Source organism: Symphodus melops (genome assembly GCF_947650265.1).
Source record: "Symphodus melops genome assembly, chromosome: 18".
In the NCBI taxonomy this organism is placed as follows: Eukaryota; Metazoa; Chordata; class Actinopteri; order Labriformes; family Labridae; genus Symphodus; species Symphodus melops.
Genome location: NC_136708.1, coordinates 15123014 through 15148707, shown reverse-complemented (window position 1 = coordinate 15148707; position 25694 = coordinate 15123014). Strand labels below are relative to the sequence as shown.

Genomic DNA, 25694 nt, shown 5'->3' with positions numbered 1-25694 from the left:
ACAGAAATACACTGTATGTGTAACTGGCAGCCCCCTCCCTCTCTCCGACTTCTTTGTGCCGGTATTTGAAGCATGAAGTATCTTTACATAGTCTTGAACAGAGAGACTGCAGCGCACGGAGAACAGAAAGTGCTAAACGGTCCCGCTCCATTCACAGTATTCACACTGCTGCCAAACGGAGGTGGGGAAGCTCAAAGGCAGCTAAAATGTCATGCCATGGTACCAGGTCTCATTTCCCATTCTACTCCTCATGGACCAGCACATGAAAAGACAAGGGGGAGTGACATCTACCTTGATTGTTTTATGCAATATAATATGGATAATATATGTACAAGATGTGAGTTCATATTTCAGAATTAACTTATACCTCCCCTACTGTATCATGTGACATAATCAAACGGTAACATTAAACAGAAAGTTGGTCAATTAGGCAGTTAGGTCTCACGTCCCATATAGTCCTTAAGCAGGCCACCAGACCACCAATCAACTGCGACCCTCTGGCCTCTTTCCCACATATCGTTCTTCATTCGCTCTCCCTGAATTCCACCCATTGTCCTGTCCTCTCATAAAGGCATACAATGAAAAGTTAAGAAAAAGACTGGGTGAAAAGTAGATGTTATGTAACAATAGCTTGTTGGTTATAAAGACTCAACCCAAGATCTAAAAAAACATGCCTTACGTGTGTGAGACAAGAGTTCATCTCCTTGGTAAAACAAGAAAAGAATCTCTGTACGTGCAACAGCCCCCGTTTCACTTCTACCTGACAAGTAACACAAAGGAAAAGCGAGAAGAGAGGACAGCTGGCACAAGTGAAGAGGTGAACGAGGCGGGGAGAGAGGAAGAAAGAGTAAATGATGCCACCTGAAAACGTACACTGTCACGATGATGACAATAGTACCATGATGATCCGACCATTTACCAAGCAGTAAATATAGTAAGCCCGGGGCAAAACACACACTCAGATACACACCAAGGCACAGTCATGCACACTGTCAGCAGGAGTCACTCATATTCACTGTAAGGCAAACGCTCGCGCACGCAGACGGATGAAAAGTGATTTGTAGAAGTCGTAGAAAGTTTATGTGGAAGTCAAACAACCAACTTCAGCAGAGTTTAAAGTACTGACTCAGGCAGAATGTTATTGAAAAAAAAAACAGCAGACATTCCCAATAAGTGTATGCTGAGGAGAAATGCTGTGTATATACTATCATCTCTGATTGACAACTCAACTCCCTGGTTTAGGCTTTTCGTATGTTTTTCATTTAAAAGGGGCATGTACCAAGTGATGCTGCATTTTGTAAATCCTACAACTGAGATACTAGATACACAGGAACCCGTTTTGGTGGAACTGTCTAATCTGTTGCAAGGTCCAAGGCATATGAAAGACATTTTTAGTGCAAACTAAGATCATAATTAAAGACCTGCTTAAGCAGTTCTGTCTGAAATATACTGAATAGACTTGACTTCCCCTCTGAACAAATAATCCTCGTGCCTGCTAGATCAGGAAGCATAAGCGCAGAAGTCAAAAAAGATTTTTTTTACTATCATGTTGGTAAATTGTTGTTGCAAGTTATGGACCGCATACAAAGAAACATTAGAGAAAAAGTTTTTACAGGTTCCCATTAAGCTTTCGCCAGGAAGTCACTGAGCTACACTCCGGGGGGTTTTGATGTGAATTGTTGCCTTTCTTCTTTCCTGCAAAAATGATGGCTGAAGTGATTTGAGGTCTGCTGTATTTAACACAAACAGCCAATGCAGCAAAAGTACTCACATTAGCCTGTAGCTAGCTGACAATGCTTACTGTGTGTGTGCACGTGCATGTTCATGTTTGCGACGGTATTCTGCAACTCTTTACTGTGCTCTCCAAACTTGCAAGAAATGTTGCACATCTTCATGCTTCTATGGGATAAATGTTTCATTGAGGGTACAGTAAAGCATGTTTAACATGCAGACACTATTTGCATCCAGTCATATTTCTCAATTGACATGCATTGTACATCTATGCGTAACGTCACGTTTGGACTATTAGGGTTGTACAAGGGCACAGGCTAAAGCTAAACCCTGCTACACCATGGCCTTTGTTTGGGACGTATTTTGACTGCAGTGTTATTGCTCACAACAGGGAGATTGGATCAGACTGCAGGAGAATTAGTACAGTGAGCTCAACCAATAATCTGCACACCTCCTCCTACGAGCACACAAAACATGTTCCCAAGCAGCAGAGGCCAAAAATCCTGTTATGCAGACTACACACAAGCACAGACAAACAACCAACCAACCACACACAAACAGTGATTTCATTTCCGTTTCTTGGCCAGTCTAATTTTGAGTTTTGTCGGAGCACATTATTACTTTTTCATTCAAACAATAACCCCCGACTTTCCTCTCCTCCTCGCTCTTACGCCAATTCTTTCCCCTCTACTCGAGCTCTCTTTTTTTGTTACATCGTTGTCCCTCTCACCTCCTAATAATCTTGTGATTTGAAGGTAATATACAGAAATCAATTTGAGAAAATAGTTTCAGTTTCCGCACCCTGCACACACTAGCATTCACAGGGTCTATTAAAGTCCACATTCTTTCTCCATCTCAACCATTTCATTGTGCGCCATGGTAATGCACACTCACACACAAGCTCTCACTGTCTCTCTTTCAATCTGACCGCCCCCATCTCACACACTCATACACCTTCAACTCATTCCTGAATATTCATGAAATGATTCTTTCTCTGTGATATCATGAGGAAATTTTCTCAAGGCCAACGAGGCCTTATATTTCTATCTTGTAAATATTTCTGCAGAAACTGAGGAGGCAAACACACAGATGCACTTAGAGGGCCTTGTATGAATTCTGTATCAAACTTGTATACCTTTAGATGCTTTATCTACAGCATTACTGTGTCATTCAGTATCTGTGCAGCATGTTTTTTTTTTTCCATTATACTCTATTCATAGTTCTGTACACCAAGGTTTGAGCAGAATAAAAGCATGCTGCATCAGTGGCCATTCAACACTGGACAAATCTCAAACTGTGTTTCTAAGATTGGTTCAGGTGTTACTACACGTCAAGTCAAGTGAAATGTGCCTCAGCCTATTGTAATTACTCAACAATCATTATCTCTGGAGGCCTCTCGTGATGACACTATTGGTATCCAAGACAACTCTCTGCTTCTGGGTTATTTCATCTAGCATTATCATCTACACATACACAACAACAGAATCTGGAATAATTACTACGATGGGTTTTCTTCTGTTTGTCGACATGATAATGGACAAAATACTGATTCAAGTTTAAAAAAAAGAAAGAACCCATTACATTTGAGATCTGTCTTGGTCCAACTAAAAACAGAGGACTCCTTTTACAAATAAATCAGAGAAAACAAAAGCAGACTGTTAGGTCTGAACAGTGTCGTTAGATTGGCTTCATTACTCGATGCCCATTCTGTGCAAATAGAACAAATGCTGTACGTGTGTAGATGATGTTTCCTTTGATATTTAGGGATAGTGTTTGGACTAAGCCTCAGTCTAGAAGCATCACGTGATCCACATTTAAGTGAGTGTTATTCTTAAACGATCTCCTGAGAAATGGGGCAGCAAACATTTTGCTTTTAAGTAGAAGTTCTATTCTGGTATACCAAGTACTGAGTCCAATACTGACTTCAGAGTTCAGTAAGGTCACAACTTCTGTTTCAATTTTGGATACATAATTGTACATGAGAAATGATGTGTATGGTTCTTATTGTGCTAAGACACAAATTGACTTCTGACAAAAGCAAATAGAACACAGAAGAGCTTCACTTTGATGTCGCTGCACTCTGTCATATTCTTATCATGGAAGCTCTTTATGCCACACTTTTTTAACGAGACAGCTCAGTGTTGACAATAGTAATCCAATACTATGTTATTGTTTTACGCTTTGTTTACAGATTTGTAGTTCGGTTTTCTTAGTTACTTTATGCCACACAGCCCTAGTTTGTAGTTTGTTTCAAGCTTTTGGACAAGGTGGCTAAATGGTAGAACATTATGAAGCCAAAACATTCATGATTAACTTGAAGGTAATATTAATACCACACTCCCACTGGGATGAGTATCTATGTTTCGAGAAAGCCAAACAGAGGTAAGGTTGAGTACAAAAGTGTAGTGTTGTGATATTGTGGAGTGTGAATATGCACTCACGAGTGTGCAGCTTTATTCTGTTGTCCAATGAAAGAACAACGTGTGCTCTATTGAATTTCACCTTCTCTGGTTCTGTAATAAAAGTCAAAGATGAATATGAATACGTAGTCCAAAAAAGTAAGAGCATTTTCATATGCTATTACGTCTATTTATTGTGACTGTTCCCAGATAAATCAAGCCTGGACTTAGAGTAAGCAGAATGTGTGTGCTGTGTTAATGATTTTACTTCATTAAAAGGACTGAAGGTTCAAACCGAGAGAAAAGTGCACAGAGAAAAAGAGAAGAGAATGAAAGATTCAGAGAGAGAAAGAGAAAAATGAGAGTTAGAGAGGGAGAATACATTTCCACTGATATTATTAAAAGCACTACATTACAGGCCTTTGATTGTGTGGCTGAATAATTGATAGAATGCTATTTCGGTTGGTATGAGTGCCTCTAGGTGTCACCACGCACACATACACACAATCAGATGGATACAACTCTGCATGCATATTAGAGTTTTTTGTTGGGCTGTGCATGTTGTGTATGAGTGTGTGTATGAGGTTGTAAATAGTTGTGTATGTGGGTGTGTGTATTTGTGAGTTTTTGTGAACATATTAATAGCTTAGCTCCTCTTAGCCTGGCTGACAGACTGACAGAGACATTACTAATCCAGCAGTGACAAGTTGCCATTTCCCCCCCCCCCTCTCTCTCTCTCTCTCTCTCTCTCTCTCTCTCTCTCTCTCTCTCTCTCTCCTCTGCTCCCCTTCTTTCTTCACCCAACCAAAATTACAACTCAGTGCAGCACAGTGAGCTACGTTATGCAAGACTTCAGCACATTGTTGCACACATTAGACTGGTTGTAGTTGGCGGTGATCACGCAAAAAAAGATGGAGCTAATTTGGAAATACATGCATGCACCATTCAACCACGAGCCTTTAAGATTTAGAGCAAATTTTATCTACTTGGAATTTTACACTTTTTTATCGTCGTAGACTGAACTCATTTGGCAGCAATATAAAATTGTCAACAATACATTAAGAGATAAAAATGACTGACAGAATATACCTCTTTAAACTGGATTTCATCACATTGTTTTGCCTCAATAGTCTGAGTGAAACAGTCGCAAAATCTAAAAATCTATTGGAAATGTAATCTGGATCATCAGTGCTTATTAAAGATGTGATATCAGTTCTACTTGGTAAGAAAATCTGTACCCTTTGAATTAAGGTATGATTCAAACTAAGGAGTCATATGAGTCATCCTTGGTCATGTAGCCCTGGGAAATATTTAGGTTAAATGCAAAAAGTAGAATTAGCCAATGTTAAGTGTTTAAAACTGTCCTCTATGACAATGACTTTTCTCCATGTTAAGACAACAGTGCATTCACGGTGTGGAATGACAGTCTTCCACCTCTCTTGGTGAGACTTGCTCATAATGCTCTTGCTTTTGCCGAGTGCATGTAGTATAAGGGTAGATTAACTCTAAAATATAAGACACTAAGATGCTGAATTGGGCAACATTAAAAATACGGTCTGTATACGAATCAGCAAGAAAATAAGCTGCTGTTTTTTGTCTTTATTGACAGGTGGTCTTTGTGGATCTTCATGCAGTTTCCATGCTTTCACCTCTGAGTCAACTACTGGTTTCTGTTGATGTGATTGTTTTCTACTGTTGAAGTAATGTGAAGAATTCTTTATTTTTTTATGGGTTTGACTGCACACGTTTGGCTCACTCTATTGACGTCTTTGTCTTGTTCAGTACCATTAAAGCTTCCCGTATGTTACTTTGAACCTTACTAACAGAGTCAATCATATCCTTGCTGCTGACAGTCAGGAGAGCTCCTAGAACAGCTTCCCTGAGGCTGATTCTGGAGATCTACACCTTCTGTTTGTGAGCAACTCATTTCCTTCTTTCTTCGTAACAGGTGGTGTTATCTCTGTTGTTTATCCCTTGTACTTGCATTACTAAGGAGTGCACATACCACAAACTGATAGTCCTCTAAGTTCAATAGTGTATCCACCCCCACACTCCTGGGAGGAGGGTGATGTTCAGGTCCCCTCTGAGAAGTCGAGGAGCTTTCTCCTGTGTGTTAAAGGATGCTGCTCTTCTGGATGACTGCCTCTTTGTTGCTTATCAGATCTACAACTGGGATGCATTCAGGTGGAGCGGCAAGGTTCAATATATTAACTAGCACAAAGTCTATGTCTCTGCAAGTTCAGGTCACAAGAGTAGAATAACATATGGGGAGGAAGGAAGAGTCACAGTTCGTGCAACTCACTCAAATCAAGGGGACTGTTTTTCTGCATGTTTTTCAATTATAGTTTAAATATAGCTCCTGCAGCTGCCATCTGCAGATTCAAAACATGTTTCTTAGAGTCAATTATAAAATCCTTCCTATCTTTGGAGTTCTTGTGACTAAAATCTCCAAGAAAAAAACACATTAGGAGGCCACTTTGCTTCTTGACTTCTGTCATTTTAAGTACATGAGCTTGTTTAGCTCTCACCACAGGCCACACCTACCCATTAGCACCTATTCACACTCTGATGGCAGAGGTTTCTATATGAAGTGACCATCAGAAGTAGCTAATCCCATTTGTGACACAATCATACACCACCGACGAAGCAGCAGGAGGAACTGGGAGTCAAGTGTCTTGCCCAAGGAGGTCAAACCCCTTACCTTCTGGTTAGAAGACGACGGACACGATGAGCCGCAACCGGCCAGACAGCTATCTGAAACTCAACCTTAAGGACTGGGTAAGTGAAACGATAAGCTGTCAGCTGTTTGTGGGGGTTATTCTCTATAAGACTGCCTGTACAAGCAACCCAGGACATAACAGCAAGTTTGTTAATGATGAAATCTAAAACATCATAATAGGGTTTAATGTAAGAATTATTTACAATGTTAAGAGTAGGAGAAGTAAGAACCTACTTGACTCAAATCTTGTTATGTACTTTTCTTTCAAGATACTGTTTTTGTGTCTGTTATTTTAATAATGATCACAGTACTTTGAACTGTATTTCAAAGTAAGTTGTGCAATGATCAGAAGTCTCTGGATCGCATCCACCAACTCTGTATGGGGGTGGATGACACAAATGCACAAAGTGCAATAGAGTTCTTCCTCTGCATAAATACAATGACGCATTGCAAACATCACCATATAGAGACTGTCTACACCTAACCCAGAAACCCCAAATTAGACAAAAGCATACAGTATGATTCACAAATCCGCTTTGCTCCCACACACGCAAGTCCAAGTGCACACGCACACACACACAGCAATGAATATAAGGTATACTGTAGTATCAGAGAAAGCACATGCTACAGTCACAAGCAGTCCAGGATATCGTGCTTCAAACACTTACACACACACACGTTCAGTCTGTCTGTCTTTCTGCCTCTCTCACAATTACACATAAACAGTACACATACTTTATATGAGGGTTTTTTTTCTTCCCAATATACAACATATTTTGTTTGAGGAGATTATCATATGTCGTTTCATTTTTTTTAATACTTCTTATTAGAAAAAAATGTATTTGATTTAAAAAAAAAAAGAAATGAATTGAATTTTTGACTTCATTCTTAAATAAGCGGACGGCAGATTTTTAATGGTGTGTCCCTTTGGGGGAAAAAAACTCTCATATTCAGTCTTTTACATAAACAATACAGGTTTAGTCATCCATACCTCGACAAATCGGAGCAGGAAAGTCCCAAACAGCTGTGTTTCCAGCATTGGTGATGCAGGTAAGAGTGGCATGGCCGTCTAAGACATAACCAGGAACACAGCTGTACCGCACGCTGTCTCCCACAGCGTATCGGGGGCCACCGCTCAGCACTGCCTTGGGTGGGACACCTGGGTTTCCACATGATGAACTGTGGAGTTCTGCAGATACAGAAAGGATGAGAGGAGAAGAGATCAGGGGTTTTTCAATTTCATTTCTGAATAAATTGTGCGAAAATGTTAAACTAAGCATTTCCCCAAACTCATCTGTCACTCAACCTGATAATAAATCCAGCTTTTGCAGTCAAGTGAGGAATCCAAAGGCTGCTCTCAAGCCCTGAACAGCCCAATTTCTTTAACTGCAGATACCATTATAAACAGGATTTCATGGTCATATGAGATCCACACTTGGGGATTGGGGTGTGCAGTTTAAAAATACACATTGTTTCAGCGTCTTTTAAAATCTTACCCCGAACTCACAAGTCATAAAGCCTGCGGTTCTTTACAGTACATGTAGCACATCACGGCAGCTGTTAAAGGACTTTTTTGACTGCACTCCAAGTCAAAGCAGACAAAATGTAGCCCCAGAGAAAAACGAAGGGAGACAATACCAGTGTGTTTTATAGTTAATCACATTATTCCCTCAAGATACACTTCTGTGCCGAAGACGTATGCACAAGTGTGGGCATAAACAACCGCACACACAAGCACAGATGAGAGAGGGAGAGAGAGAGAGAGACAGGGAGGGAGAGAAAGGGGTATTACAAGCCATAAAGCAGGAAGTAGATGGGAGAACAGGGACCAGCACGGGTCTTATTGTTTGAACTTGATTGATACAACTATGGAACTGTTCAGACAGATTGGGGGGGGGGGGGGGGGGGGGGGGTGTTAGGGAGGGAGGAAGGAAGGAAGGGAAGGAGGGAGTGGAAGGAGACAGACAGACAGATTGTGTGAGGAGGAGGCAAGAGCACATGCTGCATGTGATAGACCCATGTAATGTTTGATGTATGTCACTTCTCGGACAGAGTGGGAGAAAGAGGGGGGAAGTTTAAAAGGGCAGTGAAATGGTAGAACGGGGGAAATCTGCAGTCATAGTGATAAAGATTATGATCAGTGTGCTCCCAAGTGAGTAGTGAAAATTATGTTTTTTTAACATTTTACAAGAAACGAAAACCTCACAGTTTGTGCTTCACTCCTCCAACTTGTGCAATCATTCCTAACGTAGAGCTTTTAAACATGGCTGCAGGGAAATCCTTTGAAAAGGAAAAAATGTGTATTATCATCGGTGGGTAGATCTGACGTCAGCAAACGAAGCGTTTGAGTGATTCCTGGATATGTGGGCTGATTAGACTTTTCTCCTCTCTTTTTGTGCCTTCAGAGTTACCGTAGTGCTGCTAAATACTCTGAGGATTACAGTAGGAGGGCATTTTGTATTCCTCGGTGGTGATGAAAACAGCTACCTTTTATCCTAGCACCACGTGTTGTGATGCGAGTCAAGCCGACCGATGCTTAGGAATCATTCAAAAAAGAGATTGTTAATAATTTAATCATTATCAGTCACTTTAAAGGGAAAAAAATCCTTCCTTCTGTTCATCAGAGTAAAATCTAAAAGTTTTAGTCGAAGATTTTCTTTCAAGTGTATATTTATAATCCTGAAGCTCAGAAAACCGAGAGACGGAAATTGCTTTGCTAAAGACCCTGATAGACCACCGCTCCTCCTAACGCCAACACCCTTATCTACACACACACACACAGTTACAGAGAAATGTACACAAACACAGTTGCACCCTTGCACGCATCTGCACGCACAGGGTCATCCATCACTGTGGCCACCCCCTGTGCTGCGTTGTGATTGGGTGTCAGGTTGGCCCAGTGTTGCGACCTGTTGGCCTATCGATTTTTTGCCAGTCAGTGCGGCCCCACTTGGTGTCAGGATGTTTGTTGTCCTATCAGAGACACATTTACTCTTGGCAACACACACACACACACACACACACACACACACTCAAACACGTGTGGGTCTGTTGGTGGCTCAGGTTGCTGGTGGAGATGCACAAAAAAAACAAAACACTTTGTTTCTCTACCACAGGTTTTATTTTTTTCATAACTGTCTTTGTTTCGTATACCTTCATTTTTGAAGATTTCCCTTTTTGGCATGCTTCCTTTTCCTCCCTTTTCCATCTGTCTCCTCTTCTTTACCCCCTTGTTTTTTTTTTCCTTCGTTCCCAAATTCCCCCTTTCATCCCTGCCTTGTATTCTATTAATGTCACTCCCCCCCCCCCATTGCTTCCTCTTAACCTTAACACTTTGATGACGAGCCAGCAGCTCCTTGCCTCAACTTCTCTCTCTCCTGCTCCAACTCCACCACTACATCACCCTTCTGCACATCCCTCCCTCCTTTCTCTCCCTAGTTTATAGTGTACATCACATAGTTTCATTACACTAGTTTATTCAGCAGCCGACGGCAGGACCGCAGTCTTCTTCATGGTTTATTGCTGCCTGCCCTCTTTCATTTATTCTCTCTTACCCTCACTTCTTCCTCCTCTGTCGTCTCTCTTTATCCATCTTGGTCTGCCTCTCTGTCTCTGTCTCTCCCTGGTTTACCATAACCATGATTCCAGTCTCAGTTGCTTCATTACAAGCTGCTGCTTTTATGGACCATCTGTAGAACTATCTGCATTCGTCACACACATACACAGACACACAGACACAGACACACACACACGCAGAGAGGTGCACAAAGGCGTGCATGTAGAGCAGACACCAGCATCCAGCTTCTCTTTCTGCCACACACGCACAACCCTTTACCTGGCTTTTATTTCTCCCTAGATAAGCAATTACAGCGAAGTCCAGGAACGGGGAGCACAACACGGAAGAATCGAGGTGGGAGAAAAGAGCTGATTGGTGTGTAAAAGACGAGAGCAAAATGCTCAAAAAAAAGAAAAAGAAATGCTGTCATGCTTTCATAGTTTTTAGTGAGACAGATGACACATCAGGCTGATGAATCGGAGGAAGGACAGCGAAGACAGGGAGACGGAGAGGGAGACAAAAACGGTAAAATTTAGAGAGCGATGATTCAACATGTTTGCAGGTTTTACTCCTCCGTCAGCACTAAGTTTGATAAAGGATGAACCAAGTTTTATATATCAGAACGTAATAGATACTGCAACGCACGAGAATCTGTTAGACGAAAACATGTACATACATTCACTTTAGCTGAAATAGAAAAATGTTTTTTCAGAGACATTTCCTGTAAAAGTGGGAAGGTTTATAAGGTGTGTAACAGAACAGACAAATGACTCCGGAGGTCTGTCACAAACAGATATGTGTTCTGGGGCACTTGGACCTATAAAAGGTTTCACTTGCTAACAACTTCAGGATAAGTCTGCTGTCAGTTTGATTCATTCATCACCTGGATCAACTCTTTTTATAGTCTCATGAAGAACTTTTGTCGTAAAACAGTTTTGGTTCTGGAAGGGATTGACATTTTACAGCCTGAGTTCTACTGTTTTACTCCACACTACAAAAACAGAGTTTCATGACTGCATAGTTTACAGCAAAATAATTAATTTTCGTTCAAGAGCGGCTCTGTCACTGGAAGATTTTATAGATAAAATAAGGGCTGAAGGACTCAAATAGCCATTGATGTGTTTTTTTTTTTACACAGAAAAACTTACTGAGGAAAAGTCTGAGACTCTTTAGAGGAGCCGAGTTCAGGAGAGAGAGGTTACAAATGTGGATTTGGGGAAAAATGAGCGACATGGTAAAAAGAGGACATTAGTCATTTGTCAGCACATTTGTCACTTACAGTAAAAGCCTTCGTTAAATTGTCTGTGGATTTTTTTGTCAATGCTATTCCCCCTATTGTTAGGAAGCCGCCGCAGAGCTGTCAAGTAACTGTCATTCTTACTGGGATTCAAGCAATTTCCTCACACTTCTCACTGTGACAGCTCAGCAATCACAGAAAGGATAATATGGAATTATTCGAACATGGCTGTGTGCTTTTTAATATGAAAAAGATTAATGCCAAGATGAGATATCCAACATTTAAAAAAATGTGAATGCTGTCTCCAGAAAAAAAAAGAAGCATCAACTGCAGAAAATGTTAAATGGACCAAAAAAAAAAAAAAAATCAGAAAAAGGAAAAATAATATGAAGAAACTAAGAAAGAAAGAAATGTGACTCTTTTGCAACTTTGAGTCAAAAAAAAAGTTTGTTTAGCTCGTTTTTTTCACAGGAGTTTATTGCTTAGTTGGTGAGGATAGGGCAGACCGACTCCCTATTCATTGACGATGAAAAGATTGGCTCTACTTGGCATTGAAACAGACCGCAACACAACAACCCAGCAAGCAAGATAAGCAGAAACGGGAGCAGTACAAGAAGCACCCACTGATCTTGCCTCCCCAGTACAACATACGGCGACATACAAAGTCTAATAATAGGAACAGCAGGGATACTTTGAGTCTTGTCTAACTCCCTGTGGAGAAACAGGGCAGACACACCAGCGACATGACATTTAACCATTAAAGTGCTTTCATCCACATGCTGGTCTAACTTTGACTTAATTAACTGTAAAGAGCTTTATTGCAAGTTAACCAGACTAAGTGAAAGTCAGCCCATTAGTAGCAATGAATGATTGATATGTGTCAGAATTTCGGGGGTTTTATTAAACTAAAAAAGAGGCTTAGGCAAAACAAATCTACTTACAACAAGTGTCCAAACAAAGTTCATCCAAAACCAACAGAAAATCCACAAGGAGAAAAAAAAAAACAGAGTTAATCCACAGGGGCAGAGGGAGACAAACAAGTCACTACAAACTACAAAAGACAAGGAGCCGACACAGAGGGTAAGAAACACTGAGACATGGGGTAATCAGACACAGGTGAGACGAAGGAGACAGGTGAGGACAATCAGGGTAATCAAGACTCAGGAAAACACAGAGGGGCAGTAAACAAGACGACACTGAAAACAAAACCACAAAATAAAACAGGAAACACTAGAGACTGAACCAAGATAGATTTTGCATACATTGTTAAAGTGATATGCCAGGTAAATGTGATGATTGTAAAGCTCAAACATTTTCTAAAATGGTGATGCCTGATTTTAGACAGAAGTACCTTCATCAACAATCATCTACTTGATTTGTGATGACATGACCACTTCACATGTATTGTTCCAGAATAAAGCATCATAACTCTGCATTTTGGTGAAAATGACAGCCAGATGATGCGGGCACAATTAGTCTTTTTAAATCGCATTGCCAAATCACATTAGTTGCCTAATTGGCCCCTATGGGACTTAGGCAGGGCTATACTGGGTCATAAATTTAGACAGAGCAGCAATAAAAGGAAAATTTCAAAATACTTTGTGCAAAGCAAAAGGGTTTTTTTTCCCTCTCTCTTCCTCACATTACTTTAACATTGTACAGGCTAAAGGACATCATTTCCAAAAATCTACAAGCTTCCTCCCCAAATCTTGATGATGCTGAGGTTATACATCCTGTGTGGCAGGAAAAGTGAAAGATGCAGCGCTCAGGGTTCTGAAGTTGTGAGTGAGTAGTGCGTAAGACTTGTGTGCCTTAAACCAAAGTTCAGGGTCCTTGTCCAATCAGTGCTCTGCTTTCTATGCTGACTACAGCAAAGCATTTCAGGACTTCAAATTTAAAGCTACATGAAGAAAAACCTTTTAGAGGATAATGCAAAGATTATCAACATTCTGCCTAGGGTTCATATTGTTTTGTCTTTTATGACCTTTAATACAAAGTCAAGGACTGAAATAATTGTTGCGAATAAACCTCACAAAGACACACATACTTGTTTGGTGGCGTAATTGAGAATAATGATGATTAAATATGAAAAAAAACATGAATGGAGGGAGAAAGGACTAATGGCTGCTGAAGATGTGTGTGTGTGTGTGTGTCAGAGAGAGGCTGTAATATTCTGAGGGTGAATTAAATGTGGAAGAAAAGAGAGCTCCTCAATAGAGTAACAGTCATTAAATGCATCAGATCATGTGGCAGCTGTGAGGATCAGTTAATACACACAACCATGCTGCTAATGAGCGTGGCTGCTTACGGAGATCAAACGTTATGGACTCAGAGCAGCAGACCACTAATGTCTCTCAGGGTTTATTACACGCCATGCCACAGACAATCAAACCCACACCCCACTCTCCCTGAAGGTAGAGGAAGTCCTGAAAGATTGTTTTAGTGGTGTGCTGATGTTCTAGGTGAACAGTGATCATCTATATTCAATACGGATGTGAAGTAGCTTCAGGCAGTCATGTGTTTGCGCTGTTGTTCCCCGTGTTAGCCTGAGGAGCATATAAACCAAGGGTTGAAATAATCCAACCTTATTGGTCAGATTTTGCCTATCTCAGACTGATCAACCAAAGTCAGGTTTTTTTGCCCTGAGATCCAAGTGAAGTTGTTCACAGGGGGTCTGGATCAGTGAAAATATATTATGAACTTGTCAATGGCCCGGTTATGAGCCAGTTTAATGAGGTGCTGTTTCCTATCCCGAATACTCTGTTTAGCATCTTTAATCTCATCAGACTTTGTGTCTGACCTTTTACCTCTCACAAATGTAAGGTGATTTTAGGGGGCATGCCAGTTAGCTCACTAGAAGAAAATGTCATTCAAAGTTGCCATAACCCAGAAAAACAATCCACGTGGACTGATAATGGAAAAAGAGGAACTTCTCAAAAGTCTGCCCATTTTTACGCGTTGCAGAAAAGTGATTTTGAGATGGCAAATTGAAACCAGTGCAAGTATGCTAACGTTAGCATGCCGTAGCCCGAGCAGACCCGAATATTATACACTTTCTCTCATCACAACTTGCCGGTCGCGACTTTCATGACAAGGCTCATGAAAGGCTTTTGCCTCGGACAGAATGTCAGTGAGCATATTATGTCGTCCCTTGGAAAAGTTATAAAATGGACATGCGATTTTGAAATGACACACAGGCTGTCTGTTTTTTGCATGAAGTAAAAAAAACAAAAAAAACCCTCTTTTTGATTCAATTAGCACATTGTATTACATCCAGTCAAATCAAATCATTTTAAATGGGACAGAATAGAATTGCACAGAATCAAATCGATTCCCTAGAGAACTGAATCAGATCAAGTCGTCTTGTAAAGGAGAGATTAACAGAACTAGAGAGAACCTTACACCGAATCTAAGTCACAGCTGGAATTTTGTTCGATCATATTTCTCAATTCAAAATGATTGGGTAAGATGAAACACAAACTGGTGTTTACAATATACAGAGGCAAAGTTGTGTGAACAATACAGTCTTCTGGATATTATTTGTATAAACCTGTTTATCACAAACACTGTGTCCTTTTTTATTGTGCTTGCAGAATTATTTCATCAACAGATCAAATAAGGACAGACTTTTAAAAACATGCAGAGTAGTTTGACATACAAAATAATACGAGTCATCCCAGGGAGGATTTAATGTGACTCACTGAAATAATTTAAAGCATGACTGGCTCTGTAAAACATACTAAAATATTCAGCTCGGAACGCTGCTTGAACAGACGTAGTTCCTCTTTTCGTCCAGCCTTGCATATCCGCATATCGTTGAAAAAGAAGATAAGGACAGCAGACTGAGTGCTCACAAAGAAACACGGGGATGTCAATTATCAGCCCTTTACTTCCACTTCACCGCTGTGTGTGAACACTCAAGTGCAGAGTGTGTGAGGTTCAGTAAACATGTGTGTGTGTGTGTGTGTGTGTGTATTTTGTGAGTTTGTTTGTGTCTGTGTATAGCTCCTTGTTGTGGGGATCAATGTTTCTGTGAAGACCTGGTTCAATAAACCATTACATTTCCCCCTAAAGACATCCTGCCATCAGAGCTTCATTAGTCGCACATACACATGCAGACAAAGAAAAGCAAAAATAAGACTATGTGTTGTTGTTTGATCCGACCCGAAAGGGCTACTTGCATCTTTGCTTCAGACCACAACAAATCTGGATCAAGCAAAAATACTATCAAGGACCAGTGCTTACAAGCAATGCAAAAAACAGGCAAAATATTTTTGGCGAAGAAATGAAGGCTGGTTTAATTGTCAAAGTGTGCATGTTGAAAAACGCTTTGAGTTTCCAAAGGTAATGACTATAAAAGCAGAGCTCATAGCAGTTTTTTCAAATCAAACAGGAAAATAATTATCCAAAGTTATTATCCCATTAAGTTTTGGGATACCATTAGTCTTCATATCAAAGAGCTGCACTGATTTCAGTAAGGGTCCTTATTTGCTTTCCTCTCTCTAACTGACCCTTTTCTTCTCCATCTTGCACGTCCATATCTTCCTTCCACCTCTCTCCCTCTCTTCCTCTCTTATCTCTCCTCACAGCCACCCCTCTTTTATTAATTAAAACTGTGTGTGTGTGTGTGTGTGTGTGTGTGTGTGTGTGTGTGTGTGTGTGTGTGTGTGTGTTCGCATGCCTGTGTGTGCACATCAGCCTTCAGTATTAATTAAAGGTGTGAATGCTAATTGGTCAGATCAATAACAGGTCGTTAGGCCTCAGGGGCCAACGGCCAATAGGAAATCGTTAGTTGTCTAACATCACTGTCACTCTGCTAAAGCTGCACTGCACTGTGACATATGCACACACAGACACACAATTGCACGTCCACACACACTGATTTGTACTTGCACCCACACTTCTGTCATCTGGAGAGACCTCAAAGGTTGCAAGAGAGCAGAAAGGGCGAGCGAGCGTGAGCTGGAGAAAATAGATAAAATCTTACTGTATGTTCCTAAAACTGAATCAATATCCATTAAATACAGCGAGACACAGATAGGGGAAAAGAGAAACATACAGAAGAGGGGTTAGAGAAAAGATTCAGATGCCTCGGTTGTCACTAAAGAGGACAGAGAAAATGAGTGTGTCCCCTCAGAAGGCCTTTTTGTGCTGATCAATATAGAAGCACTCTTTCTTCCCGAGACCACATACTCACTCTTTAAAGACTTCTCTCTTAATTAGGTTTCAATTTAGCCTCTTTCTTCTGCCTTAGACCTCTGATTGTCAGAAATGTTTCGGTATGATGTTCAAATAGATTGCTCACTTGAATTTCCCTCGGGATCAATAAAGTATCTATCTATCTATCTATCTATCTATCTATCTATCTATCTATCTATCTATCTATCTAATAATGAAACACTTATCTTTGCATCATTGAGTATTGCTCAGAAGAGTAGAAAAACAAAACAGAAGAGAATAAAGAAGAAGAAAGAGGAGGAGGAGGAGGAGGAGGAAGGGTTTACTTAATTGGATAGAAAAATATCTTTCTAAGAACTTTGTGTACAATTTTGGATTCTTTCTAAGACGCTTGATCTTTGATTGTGAGAGATAAATTCAGTCCATCCCCAATGTTGACCAACTACTTGTTGTTTCGGAGATGTTGTATATTAGAGGTGATATGACTTGAAATTGAAGCCCCCTTCTTTTGCAGAGACGGATCCTCACGGTATAGTGAAATTAAACTAAACTATGAGACATAATAGCTTCAGTTGATTTCATAAATATTTACATGACACTTACGTTACATTGATTTTAGGGACATAAAAAAATGTAAAGAGTTAGGAAATCCGCCCATGCGGAGACTGGATCACTAATTTCTTAAACAGTTTAAAGAGTCAATGTGCACATTTCCATAAAATATATTCTACAAACATTTCTTCTTTCCTGGCGACGTTTCATCAAGAAGCACATTCACCTTCAGTCGTTTTTTTAATCTTTATGAACCCAGAGCTTTCCCAGCAGCTCCTTCCTGAAGACAAACACGACGGTCTGCTGCAGGTGATCCTTCCGTCTGACATTTAGTATTACGGCTGTAATGAACAGTGCTCCCTTGTGGCTTTACCAGCAGGGCTTTCACTGTTGTCATTTTCCAGTGTCTCTAACACCTTCAAAGAGACCTTTTGCTCATCTTAAAGCAAACTGACACCAAGTGAGATCACACAATAAGTGAGAGCAACGCAGGGTTAATACTGTGTAGTGGTGCAACATCAGCCAGTGACACATCTTCAGAATATTCATGTCAATGTGTGTGTAGGTCTCCAATGACTGACAACTTCAGCCATCCTCTGGTATACTACGAATATCTAATAAAAATGTCGATTTGTGTGTGTGTGTGTGTGTGTGTGTGTGTGTGTGTGTGTGTGTGTGTGGGTAGGTGTGTGTGTGTGTGTGTGTGTGTGCCTCATAACTTTGGGCTGATAACATCTGTGTGTTGCTTCGTTGCACAGGCGAGGTGAGCTAGCTTGCTAGCTATGTGAGTGTGTGTATTTCCCAGAGTGTGTGTGATATCTAATAGCTGTGGTTACTGTAGCATGACTTATTAAATTTAACATCAAGAGACCCCCTGGAAGGCTGACTGACAGATACCAGCACACACACACACACACACACACACACACACACACACACACACACACACACACACACACACACACACACACACACACACACACACACACACACACACACACACACACACACACACACGTAATGCACCAAGCTCACCTTAACTGTGAAACTAACCAACCAACACAAACACAGCTGAGTAATCTTTTAACATATAAAGGACCTGATTACACAATGCATGCATATCAAACATATTTGGTGCAGGTTTGGGCATGACCTTAATTTCCTATCAAAAATACAGTTTAGAGAATTCACCTCAACAGGCAACAACATAAGGCACCCAACACAAGTGCCTCCTTCTGTCAATGATGCTACCTCCAATTCTAAATGCTGAGCAAATCAAGACATAGGTTGAACAGGAACAATAATCAGAAAAGCTGTTTTAGTTGAACTGACCTGGGCTCTGATCCAAACGATCAACGTTTGAAGATTTAACATCGGCTTTCAAAATCCTTTTCGTTGAATTGATATCAAAATGTATAGTGTGGAGGCAGCAGCCTTATAGCTGAAATTTACTTCAAGACATAAGCAGATGGCCTCTGTCCTGTTTCCGTTCTTTCATACCATTTCCATTATGTCCTTTGAAATGATTTCTTTCTCTCTTTCCTCTCATCTGGTTTTCTGTCACGAGTCTTTGAACCATTAGTGCGGTACAATATCTCACAAAAATTACAACCCAACAAGTGTGTGTCTGTGTGTGAGTGTGTGTGTGTGTGTGTGTTTTTTGTGTTTTCATGTGTAATTGATGCACAGTCACTGGGGAATCGGTTTCTGCAGGCTTTGTTCTTTAATCACAGGACAAAACTTCAATATTTACAACAATCCTCTATGACAGAGGCAGGCATCACAAGGCAGGGCTTTGTCTGCAAAGTAAAGGTTTTACTTTGACAGCCAAGTGAACGCGATCAAAACTGGTGTTAATATTTCACCAAAAGAGGTGTGCGAAGGCCCAGAGGTTAAGTGACATTCCTCGACGTGGGGGCCCAGGGTTATGTCTGAACAGTGGCTCCTCTCCAGCATGTCATTCCCCACTCTTTCTCCTGATTTAGTACTCTGTCCACAGTCCTAGCTAAAAACACTGCAACATATTTCTACATATATGTCTCATGATTTTACCTCATCGCAGCAGGGTGACGAGAGGCAGAGATACCCTTTTCTAAAGCAGAAAGGCAAGGTGCCATTTCAACCAGTGCAACATGGATAAGCACCTCCATTACAGCGGGTCAACCTGCTGCAGGTGTGTTTGAACTGATGTTTCATTGTCTTAAGTCCAAGATGATTAAAAAGAGGATGTGGCTCTGACTCTTGGGCAAAGAAGTGGCTGTGACTGCTGTTTCTCCCGACAGTACGTGGCTGACCAATGTCTTTAGTCAGTCACAGCCTTTTCAAATAATCAACTGAACTACTTGTTATTGACTTTCAAAAGACATTTTTTTTTACATCGTGTTCGTCAACATCAACACGATCAACCTTTGTAGCACCTGTGCTATCAACAATAACGCTTAACGTACAGCCCTGTATGTGCTTTTTTTAAAAAAGAAGTTCAAGTCAAATGGACACCAAGGTAGTGTCGGATGTTTTGGTGGAAGTATTTTGTAAGTTTTAAGTAGAAATGTGAGTTAATTGAGTAAATGCTCCACAGCAACAACTGTGAAAAAAGAAGAAAACTAAATTCAATGAACAACACATCTTATTTAGTATGCAGACAGTTCTCTTATGATTAAACTTGAAGTTCATATTATTTAAAAAAAAAAACTTTTTTAAGCTTTAACACTTCTCTAATGCTCCATTGCTGAACTGTAGTTCCTTCTTTTAAAGAAAACCTAGTTAAGAAGCTTAAAGTAATGTACAGAGCAGAGAAAAACTAAATCTGCTGATAGAAAGCACAGCGCTCGGCTTGGAGAACGCAGCGCTGACAGTCATTTTAACAATTAATCAGATGATGAAATATTAAGAGAGGAACCCCATTGGAACACCGTTAAATAATGAAATCTGCTGATGAAAGGCAGCTCTAGGAGGTCAGAGATCACTCAGCTTAACATACCTTTTTGGACCGTGTTGGTTAGTGTTGCGTTTGGCGAAAACTCTTCTCCCATTGGTCGTCAGTGTTGAGGGACACATTCGGGGATCCTGAATGCTACCTCAAAATGCCGTCTGAATCTGGACATCAGAAAACTGCTTCGTAAGCATGACCCTGCTCATTTTCTAGTTATGCTAATAAGGTGACATTCCTTCCTGCTTGGCAGAAGGAGCTGATTGGATGGGCCGAGGTCGTGACCCTGAAGGGAGGCCGTTTGATTGGTTGGCTGAAGTAAAGCTGAATAATGGACTGACATTGGCTAGGAGGCTGTGTTATTATCAACACCCTCAGTCACATACACACAAACCGCACACTGCTGCGGCACATACGCACACTCACACACACTCAAATTCTAAGTGTGCACCGAGAAGCCTATATTTTAGTCAAGTGGCGACCAGTTGTCTGACAGTCCTGAATATCAGATCAATATATCATTTGATGTAATTTCTATCCTGTCCCAGCTCAGACGGGGTTGGTAGCTATTCCCTTTAATTCCATCATAAAAGTATTTAATACCGTCCAGGTATGAGGTCAATAAATCATCTTGTGGGCTTCTATACGTGTAAAACTTCAATCTTGCCAACCCAGGCTGAAAGACTTTACCCTGATTAGATTATCAAGGTGTCACACTGATGACTACTTTTAAGAGAATCCTTGATTTTGGACAACTATCATATCCAGGTATTAAAACATTTGGCAGCTTCCTAACATCAATCCATCATCAAATTAGTTCATTTCATCTAGTTATTACATTCATTCGTCACATGCTGGGCTTCTGTGATGTGAGGCACCTACAATATCCTGATACGAAGGTGTTTGGCAGCCGTTTACTGTAATTACATTATCCAGACATCAAATTGATACTTTGTGGACAGTTGCTGAAGGCCTAACACGGAGAGATTTGGCAGCTTTTTGTACTTTTCTTTTATAAAATTGGACACAAAGATATGAATGGGTAAGAGGCTAGTTACACTTACTTTTGACAACACAAGGTAACCTTGCAAAGCACACTTCAAACTCTCTCAAAGCCTCTCTGATTGTAAAATTTCCTAAGTAAAAGTACATGATTATTTTCACAACGGTAAAGTGATTACTTTGGCTTCTTTAGTGTCAATCTGGCTGATTACAGCTCTGTAGCACCGTCATTTGCACAGTTATATAACCCAGAGTTAGATAATGCTAAATATGTGAAATTATTGCTCTTGCAATTACATTTGAGGTGCCCCCCCCCCTGTGATAAGTAATTTTCATGAACCTGGGACTGAGCAAGACGAATATGAAATGGGAATGCGAAACTGCCAGGTAAAGTGCCATCACACACTAAGAACTGTGACAGTCCTGTAGATATACCTGTGGTTTGTGACATAATTTGAAGCTCCAGTGAATTACCAAGGTTTCATGCCACCAACGTATTCAGAAATACAAAGTCATTCATTTAAATGTTTACTGTATGAAGGACTGGCGTTAACTGGCATTCAAATAGTTTGGGACATTGTGGATGTCTGTCCAAAGAAGAAAAGTATAGAAATTGATGATCAATAGACAAAACACTTTCTTCTGTTTGATAAAATCTGCTCTGCTCTCCGCTGTGTGTGCGCGCGTTGTTTTGATTGATGTGCTTGCGTTGAAGCTGACCTTGCAGCAGTTGGAACAGTGAGGAGCATTCACCCTGTAGATAATGAACAGTCACACTCTCAGCCACAAAGACACCCACACATACACACGCACACACACCTTTACTGAGCATTGATTTCTACCGTTCAACCAAAAAGCATGGAGCACATTATATATAACAGGGGTGGCTTCTACGCCTCTTTTTTTCCCCCCTTCTTTTCTCTCACAGATCTCCTCTCTTTCATTTCTCGTCACTTCTTTCCATTACTTCTTTAATCCATTATTGCCCCTCTTTCATCTTACCCCTCTCCAATCCTACACACTCGCCAGATATATACACATGGGACTAGGGCAGATGCAAGCACATAAAAAAATAAAAAGACACACACACACACACACACACACACAGGACTGTAAATCCATCTTTCCCCAGAGACAGAAGTGAAATATTCCTCTCATTTTAAATGTATGAACTGAGACCGAGCTTCTGCACCATAGATGTTTGCAGGGTGCTAAACATGTGTTGAATTTTGTACCATCAGTAAATTTTTAAGCTGGCAAGGAGAAATAAATAGATATAGAGTAAGTAGAATAAATAAAAATGGACAGTTGTTGTGTTTTTTTCCATTCTATCAAAGGCAGAATTGTTTTAGGCCGACTGAAACGCATCAGTGTTTTCTTCTTGCAATATTCTTTTGATAGAAATGAATGGATGTAAGGCTTTCAACAAAAATCAGACGACTCAATTAAAAAAAAAAAAAAAAGTTTTCGAATACTCTTCAAAATGCCTTCCAGAGAGAATTAAAACACAGCTCTGGGAGCAAACACAAATAGAGACATGGCCTTGTGATGTCAAATTTAAGTGCTTTATATAAACTTGAAGTCTATTATTATTCACTCCTAAAAGCGTCACCAAAATAAACAACTGTACAAAAGGAGAGGATTAAGCTCTCATCACAAACAGGGCTTTCTTCGTTTAAATCCAACAAATTATTGCAAGGAAGGAATGCTACAAATGCAGAAAAGGGAGCCGAGGATGTGCAAAGAAACTTCAAATGTTGAACGTTGGTTACCCATATAGTTTTTATTCTTTTAAACATTATCCCCTTCAAGATCCCATTAAAGATGCAGCCTCCTCAGCCAGCCTACACTTCTAGGGTCACCTTCTCTTTGCCGGGATGTCTTTAACTTACTTGGTAAATGAATGGAGGGAGAGAAACACTGAATCAGAAAGAGGACGCACAGACAGACAGATGGAGGGATGATAGATAGAGGAGTTGATATTGTCAGTCCCCTCAGGTCTTTTTGATAAAGATCAAACTTGACTTTTACACTCAGATCATGTTCAAGTCGGAGAGCCTGGAGTCAAAATCAATCAATCAAATGCTGATAAGAGATCAGAGGGCCAGAGAAACAAATGGTGGAATGCCTGCCTCTAAATATGGATGCAAACACTTTCTTAAAGTGAGATTCAGCCCCGTGAGATGCTGCTGTTCAGTTTTTACCAGAACTTTGCCTAACGCGCTCATTCATGGCTGTTCCCTTAGAGGAGCTGGTTTCTGTGACCATGCATGCAGCAGTCTGATTAGTCTCATTAATGTGAGGATTGAATGTTGTCGGCTAGTGTTTACTGCTGCGACTGGCAAATAGTTATTAAGTCTGGAATATAATTGATGCAGGAGATGAAATATTTATGAAAGCTTCCTCGGTGAAAGATGAATCCTAATGTGGAAAAGCAATTAAACACCGTCATAATGAAAATGTTACACTCTCATAATGCCTGATCACATTTGGTAAAATGTTGTCAACAGATGACCAGGGTAGCCGCTGATCCCTTATTTTATGAAGCCAGAGGGAGCGATCGTGATTCGACTGCCATCATTTAATACTGGTCCTCCGTTTTTCAGACTTCTTCGCAACTTTTCAATCGTTTAGAGACTGATCATTTGGATCAGATCAGAGACTGACTGCAGAGACGGATCGCAGATGAATGTAAATCAACAACAACAAAAAAAGGAACTCATATTTCTTTTACACTTTAACAAAAGTCCTGAAGAACTTGTGATATTTCCAGGAGGCGCTGCATGTGTGAGTGCAAACAGCCGAATTATTGTCATTTCTATCAGGAGTTATTCCTGTCAAACAGCTTATATTTTTTTTTTCCTGAGGAAAGTGAGCTGATGTGAGAACATTATCAGAAGATTTCAACTCAAGCGAGAGGGAAAGTTTATTCCCTGTGATCTGTGCACAACCACAAACTGTATGCACGTGACCGGTAAGATCTCCATGAACTGAACTACACTGCTGCATTATGTTTTCAGTTCGCCATTATCTTATTTTCAAATCACTGTGGAGATTCTGATTCGGTCAAACCACAGGATGCATTGATGTAAAGGCAAACAATCTCATTATAACGTCCTGTCCGACCAGAATACTCTCCCACTGTGAGGTGCATGTGCGAAGAACCAGATCAGGAGTGTTTCTGGGGAAGTCAACCTGAAATTCTCAGTTGAGCATTATGTGAAAACAGCTTAAGAGGTGGCAAAACAGACACGCAACACCAGGTGATAAATGAACACAGAAACACATGGTGGAGGATTTATACAGAAAAATTAAGTTTCAACCAAAAAAAAAAAAAACAATCAAAAAGTGTGAACATGGCTGACCCTCTAATTATCTTGAGAACATTACTTATTCTTTATTAAAATAAGGTTATCACCCCTTTTACACCAATTTATTTAGATCAACATAACTTTTCCTGCTTCAGTAATAATTTATTTGCGCAGGTCCTTTAGAGTTTAGCTACACTTCAAGAATTCAAGCAATTCATTAGATTTGTGTTTATAGGATTTAATTAACTGTGCCTGATTGGTGTCTAGTGTATTAAACTGCTTTTCTGTATTCTAAACCCTGATTGTGTTCTAAACCTTTAACCATTTACCATTGAATTATTTTCATTCCTTTCTCCCAGTTCTATTTTGAAGTAGCCTTTGTTTATGTCTTCTCTGGAGGCACTATAGAAACTCTCTGGTTCTGTAAGTGTAAATGAAGGTAACATAAGTACTTTTATATCTCAGGCAAGAGAAAAAAAAAAAACAGCACTTATTGTTAGTGCAGAGGAGAGGAGGAAAAACAGCAGGAGTGAGGAGAGGTTGGGGATGAGGGGAGTGAAGTCAAATCTCTGCTGACTTGTTAGTCACATGGTAGCATGTTCTCGGATGAAGAACGCGTTCGCTGGTCCATGTTCTGAAGAAAATGATTCCACGTGGGAGTTGTGTGTCTGGGTGTGTACGGTAGGAATCTCCGTCTGTGTTCCTGTGCACGCTCATGTCTCTGAACACATGGATGTGTCTACATGTATGTTGCATGACAGTGGCTGATGAATATCTATATTTAACACAGTGTGATTTTATGTTACGCCACGCTTCTCTGCATGCTGCGCAAACAAGTGCTCTGATTTCGACAAACTTCAAAGTGAATGCATCTCAAGGCTTGCTTCATTATCAGAATATGCCTGTAGGATGTCACTTACTGTATGTGCTTCAACTAACATATACATACCATATTCTTAAAAAAAAAAAAAAGCCAACGACTACAAATAGCTTACTACTTGACTTAGATGAAACAGACGAAGGTAGAATGTCATTGAGTGTTTTAAATGGACTTCTACAAGGACTATTACTCCACTCTTC

The 25694-nt window shown here is 40.3% G+C and overlaps 1 protein-coding gene across 6 annotated transcripts in view; it reads right to left on the bottom strand.

The window, feature by feature from the left end:
* The window catches only part of csmd3b (CUB and Sushi multiple domains 3b), a 311217-nt gene that overhangs the window by 179694 nt on the left and 105829 nt on the right, over nt 1–25694 (bottom strand). For all 6 annotated transcript variants that reach the window (XM_079368618.1, XM_079368619.1, XM_079368620.1 and 3 more), the window contains exon 5: nt 7841–8038. In XM_079368618.1, coding sequence (XP_079224744.1) covers nt 7841–8038 — 198 coding nt within the window. The remainder of the gene's footprint in view (nt 1–7840; nt 8039–25694) is intronic.